Source organism: Monopterus albus, unplaced genomic scaffold (genome assembly GCF_001952655.1).
Source record: "Monopterus albus unplaced genomic scaffold, M_albus_1.0 scaffold522.1, whole genome shotgun sequence".
NCBI lineage: Eukaryota > Metazoa > Chordata > Actinopteri > Synbranchiformes > Synbranchidae > Monopterus > Monopterus albus.
Window position 1 is genome coordinate 23300 of NW_018128402.1, and position 12078 is coordinate 35377.

At 39.7% G+C, this 12078-nt stretch overlaps 1 protein-coding gene across 1 annotated transcript; it reads left to right on the forward strand.

Moving 5' to 3' along the window:
• The first annotated feature begins 1303 nt into the window (after positions 1–1303).
• On the forward strand, positions 1304–2251 carry LOC109952958 (olfactory receptor 6K3-like). The gene has a single exon (XM_020588281.1). It carries the CDS (start codon positions 1304–1306, stop codon positions 2249–2251), a length of 948 nt encoding a protein of 315 aa, XP_020443937.1.
• Positions 2252–12078: the final 9827 nt, after the last annotated feature.

Sequence of the window (12078 nt, forward strand, 5' to 3'; positions counted from 1 at the left end):
ACCTCACTGTACTTGTTTCGTCTCTGTTCGTACCCTTGTTTTGTAGTTGTTTTACAGTCTCTAAGGTCATTTCTTTCTCTTAAGTATTTTGAGCGTCATTATAGTGGTTTACTTCCCATTTTATGGCTTTTTCTTACTGTTCGGTAACCATGGGTTGAAATTCCAAAAGGGTGACATTGTTGGACATCTGTAAGCACATTAGGTTAGTTGGACTCATATGTTAGATGTTTTTCACCAAGCTGCCACAAGGGACACTACTGCTGCAATGGTACAGTATATCCAAGGTGCATCGTGTTTATACCTTTAGCAACAAGGTTCAAGGTTCAAAGGTTCAAAGTGTTTATTTGTCATATGTACAGTTAGGAAACGTGTTTCCCTGTACAATGAAATTCTTACTTTGTCGTCCACATGAATGCTACACAATACAAGTGAAATATAAAGTAGATAAACAATAACACAAATCTAAATAGGCAGTAACACAAACCTAAGGCAATTTAAAGCAGTAAGTGAAGGAAGCAAATAAAAATACAACAAGAACACAATATAATGCCGAGAGAATATATGCTACATGGGAGCCATGATGTGCAAATATTCACCGCAAGTTTGAATCCAGGTTGTGTCAGGAAGGACATCCGGCGTAAAACACGTGCCAAATGTCAACATGAGTCATCAGTGTGATGATTTGCTGTAGCAACCCCTAAACGGGAAAGGCTGAAAGTGACATTCAACATATTTTATGACTTCAAGCAAAAAAATACAATAAAGATAACAGGGTCAGTCAGTGAAGGGCTGGAGTTCCATCATGTCCCAATGGGCCCAGTCTTTGTTTGTGGCTGCTCTCGGTGTAACAACAAAACAGGATGAGAGTCCAGCAGCTGCTTCAGTTTGGGTTACACTGGGAGAGCTCTCAGTGAAGAACTGTGGTTGTGAACATGGACGTGTAGGAGCTGGGAGCTGAATGTCAGCTGTCACACTTTATAACCACATTACATTCTTTATTCTCTGTGCTCAGATGTTGTTTAAGGTGCTGATTGTTTGACATGAGAAACGTGATGTTTGGGTATTTAGTGCACTGCAAGTTTTTTCCATCTGATAAAGTTTTGAACACTTTTTTTCACATTATATAGCTTGCATTTATTATATTGAAATATGCTTGGCACATTAATTACAAATGTATTTATATACATATAGGTTTATGTTTATTAAATACTAAAGCAAGCTTCTTAATTTAGAACTTTTAATCTCCATTAACCATCTGTTCTCCCTCTGTCACTCTGACTTGTCCTGTTGCAGCTGTGCAGACATGAAGAGCAACAACAGCCTGACTCCCTCCTATTTTCAGTTCACTGTGTTTGCAGACTATGGGCCCCTCAGATATCTTTTCTTCAGCCTCTCTCTGTTGATCTACATGACTATAATCTCTGCTAATCTTGTCATTGTTCTGTCAGTCTGCCTGGAGAACTCTCTGCATCAGCCCATGTATATTTTCATCTGCTCTCTGTGTTTAAACTCTCTGTACGGCTCGACCGGCTTCTTCCCCAGGTTCCTGATGGACCTTCTGTCCAATACTCATTTCATCTCATGTCCGCTCTGTTTCACTCAGATGTATGTTATTACTACTTATCTAGGACATGAGGTGTCTCTCCTCACAGTCATGGCCTATGACAGGTTTGCTGCTATTTGCCAGCCTTTACACTATCACAGTAAAATGACATTTAGGACGGTGCTGCTGCTTTTGATTCTTGTTGTGCTCTATACTGTAGGTGGTGCTGCCTATGTTTTATATCAGCCCACCACATTGCCGTTGTGTGGAAACAAACTGAACAGGATTTATTGTAATGACTGGTCTGTAACTGAGCTCTCCTGTGAGGACCTAACTGCTATACGCATAACAAGTCATTTTTATGCTATAGCATTTTTCTTTATCCACTTGAGCTTTATTCTGTACACCTACCTGCGCATTCTGCTTGTCTGCAGGAGAAGTTCATCTGAATTCAGAGGAAAGGCCTTACAGACCTGCCTGCCCCACATTGTGACCTTTGGAAACTTTTGCATCTCAGTGCTCTGTGAGGTTTTACTGAATCGATATAATATTGATGAAGTAAATCCATCTGTAGTTATTGCTTTATCTCTGGAGTTTCTGATCATCCCTCCCATCATTAACCCTCTAGTTTACGGCCTGAACCTGCCTCAGATCAGAGCAGTGGTGACTGGATTTCTAAGGGCAGAAAAAAGGCTTCTTTTTACATAAGGAGGGTGACAGTGCTGCGGTGGGTAGAGCTACTGTTTCCCAACCGGAAAGTTGAAGGTTTGAATCTTGGTTGCCTGTAGTCCATATGTCGAAGTGTCCTTGGGCAAGACACTGATACTTACGCTCATACATTACATGAAGCACATATCGCAAAAATATTTCAGTCTCACAAAGGTACAGTATTTATATGCATGATTTCAAGTGCCTCTCAATTGTGATTGTGTGTGTGTGTCTCACATGTATCTGTAAAAATGTTTCACAGGTTGTGTGTATGTTCATTTGTATGTATGCACACAAATTATCTGTGACAGTGTTTAATGTATGTAAGAATGTTTTACATGACAACAGTACTGTGTATTTCATATACATATATACAAGTATGTGCGTTTCATATTTAAGAATGTTTTACATGCATATGTGCGAGTATTTGACAGGCATGTGCACAACAGCCTATTTCCTAAAGGGCCCCTCATACATTGGCATAACGCGTGAACCTCTATTTTTTCACACTATTTTTGTGTGTGTGTGTGTGTGTGTGTGTGTGTGTGTGTGTGATTAACAAGTTTCTATACCCCTTGTTCTTCACAATGGCTGCTGTGGGATTAATGTCTACGATGGTAGCCTATGAACTTATTTAGCATGTTTAGCATTAAAACCCCAAACCTAAATGTCTGTGAAGCCGGACATGATTTTATCAGTAAATGATTTAGGCATGTACATGCTGACACATAGAGAAACATGTATTCTTATTTCTTCATGTAGCTTTTATTTCATTTAACACTTTGGGGTTAACATTAATTTGCACTGACATCAAGATCATCTAAGAGGTGAGGTGAATAGAACGCTGTGCTGACAGAGGATCGTTTCTGACTTACACGAGGGTCTGCTGCTACAGTACCTTGAGAGTAGAGAGAAAAAGGCAGCTTTATTTTGTTTTATTTTTGCCTTGTTTTTGTGTATTCCTTGTCTGAGCTGGCAATTGGTATCTTATATTAGTTGTGTAACTCTAGTGGAGATTGTACATAATGAAATGTGGTGTATGATCATTATATTTGTATTTATTGACATCTTTTAGTGCTATGGTAGAAATATTTCCTCAGTGGAAGTGACAGTAGCTTGATAGGCTCTGCAGCTTCTCTTAACAGTTTGTTTGAATCAGAATATCTACCATCAGAAACACTCATCTGAATGACGTTGACTTTAAAGCCTTAAACATCACCACATGCTAGAGAAGAGTTGAAGGGTTTTCAGAACATGACTGTTCCTTTTTTGATGGGATGTAAACTCCCAGTAAGTAGTAAAATGCCCACTAGTGGTTTGTCAGTGTAGACCTCTTGGCATCAGATTACACACCAGGCCCATGTTGCATTATTGACACAAAGACTGTTTGACAAATTGCATTCAGTATTTATACACCAGCCTTGTTCAGTTATCAAAATAATACTAGAAGAATAACCTTGACTTTGGAATAGAACTTCCCATCACTTGGCATACTGTAACTGACAGATCAACCACCTCAGCATCAATGTCTAATACACAGTGATCATGTATATGTGTCTCTATATTTTTGTCCTCCCCAGCTACATATATGAGAGGCTCAGAATATTAGGAACACCTCTGAATATAATGTAGTCCAGTATAACACCACCTTTAACTATGACTTCAATAATAAGCATATAACTTAATTCATACATTTATGACCATTTCACCAAAAACTGAAACATTTTGAGCTCCATAAACACAGATATTAAGGTGGAAGTGTTGTACTGAATTGCATACAATTGTACAGGTGTACCTACTAAAGTGTCCGGTTAGTGTATATTGTATACTATTGACCCCAACACTAAGTGCAAAAAAAAAAACACAATAGGGAAAAAGGCCTTGCAACCTACGTATAACTCAACAGAAGGACATTATAAAAATTCCTCTATAACCTGCATCCCACTAGTATTGAGAATCCACTGCAGGATGGGTCTGATCAGCTAGCCTTTCTAAAATGAGGCCAAACGATCCTCACAAAACCCTGCTGGGCATATTATTGTGACATGACGTATGACAGTACATTCTGCTTTTCAACAGATGATTGAGGTCTATATTCATCTCCTTTTGTGCAGTGTGTATTTTTTTGCCTCTGTTTCTTTCCACAAGCCATACACATGCAAGTAGATTGAAACCTACACCTTTCCAATTTTTTGCCCAATACAGTTACTCTACAGTATATAATCCTAACTGAATACCTGAAGTATTTTCTAATTTTTGCAACGTTTTTGTCTGCTCCCATGTTCTCAACTGATTTGATCTGACCCACCTCTGCACCTGCACCCGATCTTTGTTGCTGTTTGGTCCAGATCTCACCCATTCACCACAGGGTGAATGGAGATCAGATTCAGGTCAAAATCACCCAGACACCTTACCTAACCTCAGTACCATTAACACAATTACAAGCCCATCACAGTAAAACAATCATACTCTCACTCAGAAAGCACAATGTAAAAATGAGTGACTACTGTAACTTAAAGATACTGTATGGTATAGAAGAGGTCAGTGAGTATGTTGAGACACTTTAGATAAATATAGTATTAATGTTTACCTAGTTCAAAGTCAAATTCAAAGTGTTTAATTGTCATATGCACAGTTAGGAAACGTGTTTCCCAGTACAATGAAATTCTTACTTTGCCGTCCACATGAATGCCACAAAATACAAATGAAATATAAAGTAGATAAATAAGTAACACAAAATCTAAGGCACCTTAAGCAGGAGATGCAGCAATATGATAAAAATATATAAGGATATAATAAGAGAATGTATGCTGCATAGGAGCAGCATGTGCAGCAGTCAACAGTCACTGTGCAATTATGCATTTGCAAACTGAGAATGTAAACAGTACAGGTCGAGAGAACATGACATATTTCCTGGTAATAAACTCCTCAGCTGTTTAGGAGTCTGAAAGAAAGAGTTTTTCAGTCTAGAGGTCCTGCATTTCACACTTCTGAGCCTCCGACTGGAGGGTAGGGGTTTGAACAGTCCGTGCTGGGGGTGGGTGGGGGCCTTGAGGATGGAGGCAGCTTTCCTACGCACCCTGCGATGGTAAATGCTCTGCATGTATATACTATGTGATGATATTTTCAGTTGATGTATTATTTTATCAACCAGGTTGTTTAACAGTTATATTCCTCCAGAATGACAATGAAGTGCAAAATCAGAAGGGTCTAGGTTTCAGATCATGAAAATGAAGGATTTAACCTACAAAGTGCTACCTTGTTGACCCAATTTATAAATAGTGCTGTCTTATATTTTCAAGGGTCTGTGGCACATTACAAAATTTTGACTTTTCTCCCTTCAACCCCTGTCAGGTCCGCTTGGCGTGACCTGCCTCTCTTCCGCCTTTCTCTCCTCTGTTCTCTCGACCTGCCTGTCTTTTTCTTTTCTCTCTCCTACTCTTTTTGTGGGGTCTGCGCCTCAGCTGTTTTGCTTTAAGTAATTAGTGACTCGTGGGTTGTCACGCACAGCTGAGGCGCATTAGCTGATTGACTCCCTCCTTATTAATACCTCTGGCAGACGCTCCGCCGTCTGGAGCATTACTTACATTGATGACTATAATGTGCATACCCTGCAACAGCCATTTTTTTTGTGGTATGTATGTACGTGCTTTAGATTTCCACGCTGACAGTGACTGTGCTGTGGATTTCTTTTATCATGTTGGTCTTTTGTGTTTTCACCGTTTTGTTATTTGTTTTCTACGCTGACAGTTCCTGTGCGTGGCTTTCTTTTGTTTTCTTTCCACCTGTCTGTCCACTTCCTGCTGCTCTCCTGGTTTCAGCCGTTTCTGCCCTACTCTGGTTTAGAATTATTTATTGCCTATGTTATGTTGTTACTTTGTGTTTTTGTTCCATTAAACCTCCTTTTTTGTACTAGCACCTGGGTCAGCCATCTTGAGTCCAACCTCAGTTCTCCCTCACCTTCCTGGTAAGGGGGACAAATCATAACAATCCCTATTACCTTCTACGGTACAACTAGCTAGCTAGTTAGTTGTTCATCTACTCTTTTTTTTTTTGCATAATACAGGGATTTTGACAGATAATGACTTCCATTTACAAAATGTAACAGCACGGTAGGCAGCAACAAACAACAAATCCCTTCTCAGGCTGCCAGCACATCCCCTTCAGGAGAGTGCTGTAAAGTACTGTTTATCCATCGACCATTTTGTGTCTACTCTGTCCACCATTTTGTAACTGTGTGTTGTTAATTGGAAGCCTAGCACAGATTTGTAAGGTGGAAGCAACATCAGTTGCCCACAGTATGGGTTACAATTGTTTTGCTCACACCACATTTTCCATTTTTTTCTTCCCCCTTCTTTTTTCAAATTTTACTTTTATTAAAAATTTGTTTTGTTTGGTGGATTGCACAAGCTGAAGACACACACTTCACACCCTCACACACAACCAATGTAAAACCCTCTTCTTTTTTTGTGTAATGTGTTGCGTCTGTTGTCTGGTCTTCATGTCTTGCCCTGTTTTGTTAATGTCCTATTTTGTGCTACAATTTGAAAATGTATACATTTTTTTCATATTCTTCACAGCAGGATGTTTCTAGTTGTTTTGAGTATTTCAGCATTTCTTATGACTTCAAGCAAAACAAATACAATAAAGATAACAGGGTGAGTCAGTGAAGGGCTGGAGTTCCATCATGTCCCTCTGGGCCCTATCTTTGTTTGTGGCTGCTCTCGGGGGAACAACAAAACAGGATGAGAGTCCAGCAGCTGCCTCAGTTTGGGGTACACTGGGGGAGCGCTCTCAGTGAAGAACTGTGGTTGTGAACATGGACGTGTAGGAGCTGGGAGCTGAATGTCAGCTGTCACACTTTATAACCACATTACATTCTTTATTCTCTGTGCTCAGATGTTGTTTAAGGTGCTGATTGTTTGACATGAGAAACGTGATGTTTGGGTATTTAGTGCACTGCAATTTTTTTCCATCTGATAAAGTTACTTTTTTCCACATTATATAACTTGCATTTATTATATTGAAATGTGCTTGGCATGTTAATTAGAAATATATTTATTTGCATATAGTATTATGTTATTTAAATACTAAAACAAACTTCTTAATTCAGAACTTTTAATCTCCATTAACCATCTGTTCTGTTCTCATTTTAATCTTTAACTCTTCTCCCTCTGTCACTCTGACTCGTCCTGTTGCTGTTGTGCAGACATGAAGAGCAACATCAGCCTGACTCACTCCTATTTTCAGTTCACTGTGTTTGCAGACTATGGGCCCCTCAGATATCTTTTCTTCAGCCTCTCTCTGTTGATCTACATGACTATAATCTTTGCTAATCTTGTCATTGTTCTGTCAGTCTGCCTGGAGAACTCTCTGCATCAGCCCATGTATATTTTCATCTGCTCTCTGTATTTAAACTCTCTGTACGGCTCGACTGTGGAATATTCACTGTCGGCTTTCTGAATGACTGAGTTTCTTTTAATTAACTATATTTTATTTCACACATGCGCACACACAAAGTTTTCAGTCATGCATACCCGTATCACATGAGCTGATTATTCTCAGCATCATGGCCTATGACAGGTTTGCTGCTATTTGCCAGCCTTTACACTATCACAGTAAAATGGCATTTAGGACAGTGCTGCTGCTTTTGAGTCTGGCTGTGTTGGGGCCTGCATCTTTTTCAGGCTGCTTTTTCTATCTGGTCAGCAGTTTGCCTTTGTGTGGAAATCAAATAAACAGGATTTTTTGCGAGAGCTCGTCTGTATTTCGGCTTTCTTGTGTGGTCACAACCGTGACCACTGTAGCAGGTCAGTTTCTTGCTGTGATATCAGTCTTCATCCCCCTGTTCTTTGTCCTGTACACCTATCTGCGCATTCTGCTTGTCTGCAGAAGAAGTTTATCTGAATTCAGTGGAAAGGCCTTAGGTTTTTTGGAGTGATTAGCAATGCAGAGTGGATTCTGATGTAGCATAAAAGGAACCAGATGTTTGGCTGGGCTATTTTAAATGTTTGGAGAGTTATTTAAAATGTTTGCTGGTGTTAGTGCTTGCTAAGGCTTAGTCAAATGTTTGGTAGGGTTTGTTAGTGGTTACTATGCATTAGTTGTTTGCCATCTAAATTTTTATTTGTATTTTTCATATATGTCTGTGCAGATTCTCAATCATCCAGGTCATAGTAAGCTGAAAAAACTCAGAAAAAATCAACTGGACTAGATTTCTAGGTCGAAGACATTTCACCTCTCATCCAAGAGGCTTCATCAGTTATCATAAATTTGTTTTCCAGCACATTCTTTTAAAATATACTGCTCAAAAAAAATTTGCATTTTTACTATTGCCTACTGCATATAATATTTATATGTAATCTACACACTCCTGCTCACTCTATTAAATGTAACTTTTTTGTTTTAACCACTACATTATCCAAATTGTTCTTCCGTATGTCTCAAGTTCTCACAGTTAAACATATCTGACACTGGGTGAGAGGCGGGGTCCACCCTGGACAGGTCGCCAGTCTATCACAGGGCTGGCATTTAGACAAACAACCACACACTCTGTCAGGGTTGCGCTCCGCTCCCTGCCTTTCTCCTTGTTTCTCTCTCTCTCTCTCTTTCCCCCTCCCTCTCTCCCTGCACACACCGGCATCCCTGGAATGCTCCACAGCTGTGGCAGATCTGCCTAATCACCACCTGGCCTATATATCCTCCAATCTTACACTCATTCACCACCGGTTCATTGATGTTGATGACAATACAAGATACAACGCACCAGCTCCTGCTTCTTGACCTCCGATCCTGTTACGCCGGCACCATTCCGTCTGGGCCAGCCTTCCTACAGCAACCGTCTCACTCACCGCTCGACTCAGCCATCACCCACCAGCAGCTCTTCTCGCCGGCACCATTCTGTCTGGGCCAGCTTTCCTACAGCAAACGTCTCACTCACCGCTCAACTCAGCCGTCATTATCCACCTCCAGTAACTCCTCTTCCTTGCACCACTCCACCGGGTCAGCCTGTCTCCACATGCTCCCCGTTCTGTTTATTTTTTTGAGCAGTGTATATACAGATGGCTTTGAAGAAGCTGGAAAAAACCTAACCAAATAACCTTGTACAACAAGAAATGTAATCCTCACATTAATGATCAACAAGCTGAAGAGGAATGTATGAATGATTTCAGAGCTCATAAAATCCATCTGTCATCTGCCCCATAGTCCATCTGAATTGTTAATTCTTGTATGTCATTTTTTTGATTTTTTTTTTTTAATTGCCACTGCTCTGCCTGTTTGAAGATAAATAGTATTTGTGTTCTTAATTTGTATTACACTGTAAGAAATTTTCATTTAAATAGTACTACTTATTATAAATGTTGGTAGGAGATTGTAAGGTTCTTGTTTATTTTCAATTTATAATCTTTTTTTATGGTCTTTAAAATACTGTCTGACAGTGCAATGTAAGGAATGTAATTAAAATTGTGATAACTTTTAAACACAAGCAATGGTTCAGTGCTTCAAGGACTCAGTCTGTGTCACAGTTCACTTTAGCTTCCAGTGGTGGGCCGTCAGGGCCAGCAAGGCCTGCTCTGGTGGCCTAAACACTATCAGAAGCACTGACCTATATTTACAACCTAAATTCTAATATTTGTTCCATGAAATTGTATAAATTTATTCCCAACAGTCTATTCTCTTCATTTCGTAGCGTTTCTCTTGGCTGCACCGCTTCCAGTACTCTATGTGTTGCCATGTCAATCTAATCTGCCCAGGGCCTTCAGAATCAGTAGTGCTGGCCAATGTCACTGAAACTGTATTAGCAATGGGACTGTTTCTTTAACCAATCAGATTTCAAATTCGCCTCACAGGGCCAGCTAGCTGGCCTACAATAAAATCAGCATTTTTCCGTTCTCTGATTGGTTGGTCAGAGCAAAACTAGAAAAGGACTTACTGATGGAACTGAAATGCAGAGATCACCTCCATGAGGATGGATTTTGTCTATAAATAAATAGCATCTCTGGTGAGTGTGATGTATTTTATTTAACATTTTTATGTTTTTGTCATGTTATTAGAAAAATATTGATTCTGAACTGCTCCAGATGATGTACGTGGCACAGTTGCGGTTGTAGTGTAGAGGTTTTGGAGTTGTCTTAACTGGGTTTTTTGCTTTAGTAAAAACGGTATTCACCCTCAATACGTGAAATGCCTCTTTCTCTGTAATGCCACACTTTGTTATATTGCGTTTTTGTATAGCATTTCCTTCTGCTCACCTTCATCTTGTCTAGTGATAGGAATAGTGGCTCTTTGAACAGAGTCTGATATTAGAGCTCCGTTCCTATTGTTAGCGAGGCTGTGAATACGGGCCTCGAAGAGCACCAAGATACAGAGAAGGCAGAGCAGAAAGAGGAAGTTCCAGGGGAGGTTGGAGAGGACGAAGGAATTATTATTAAAATGTTGTGGCAGAATGCTTAGAAAAGTTAAGCTTTTAATAAGTAAAGATAATCATAAAATGATTTGCGTGTTTTGTTTGACATAATCATTAGTGAATGTGTTAAATAAAATGTGAAATAGTTGTATTGAAAGGACGGGGAAAACTGATTTTACATCTAACAGAGTGGAAAGTACAGAATCACACAAGAGAAGTAGACACACATCCCAAAAATGAGGTACTACAAATGTTCATCTGCCTGCCACACAAAGACTATACTAAGGAAGTAACAAAAATGATGTTTAAGCACAAAAGTAAAGATTTGACTGATAATTGTTTGATCAATGTCTAATCAAAGATAATCCATGTTTAGTCAAAGTAAAGTATTCAAAATATAAAGATTTATGTTCTGATTTTAAGGCATTGATAGTTTTGTGTGAAACTAGTGTGTTATTCTGATTGTTCTGTTAAAAAGCAATGATGGAAATTTGGTATTTCAGTCAGATGTGAGTTTCTTGTATTTTTGTTATGTATTCCGATGGTTTAGTTTTCTAGAAAAGAGGAACTAGAATCCAAGGCTGGATCACGGTGGAGTGGAGGCCAGTTACGGGCAGTGGGCTTGGACTGACAGTAAAAAATATGCAATACTTCAGAACAATATGATTTTGCACGCCAAATAAGGTATCAACTGCAAACTGCGGCATCTGGTTGGATGAGCGGACAAGGACAACTGACCAAGAATCCTATAAAAACCGAGGCAAAAAGAGGAACGGGGGTCTTTTTCACAGCTGGCGGCCGGAGGCTCTGTCCAGTTGATCATCTGACTTCCAGGAGACCGAGGACTGCGGAGAAGCAGTCTGGGGAGAGGGCACCTGTGGGGGTGAGAAGCATGCCAACAAGGGAGTGAGCCCCTTTTCTGGGTGTTTGAGAACAGGCATCGGCCTGTCAGAACAGGAGGAAGCATGCCGACGTGGGATGATGAAACCGTGGCAGAGCCTCACAGTTCAGTAGGGAAACTGAATTCCTGCTTCAAAGCTGATTAAGGAAGAAATCATGAATTTAACAAAAAGCCAAAGCCCACTTGGCTTGGTGGGGAAAGGATGTCTTGAAAACAAGACCGTTTTAGACATTTTTATGTCTTTATAAAGATTTGGATGGAAAGAAGACAGTTTTAGACATTTTCATGTCTTTATGAAGATTTGGACCAAAAGAAGACAGCTTTAGACATTTTCATGTCTTTTATGCTTTCCTTGGTCACCCAAGATTAGACCAAGAAAAACATTGTTTATCTGAATTAGTCCCATTTCTCTCTTCGAGAGTTTTGAGGATTGAACCGGATGAGCTCTGATTTTTATTTGAAAAATTCTTTTCCCTTGTGAAAGCTTGAATCATGGCAAAAAGGAAAAAGAGGAACAAG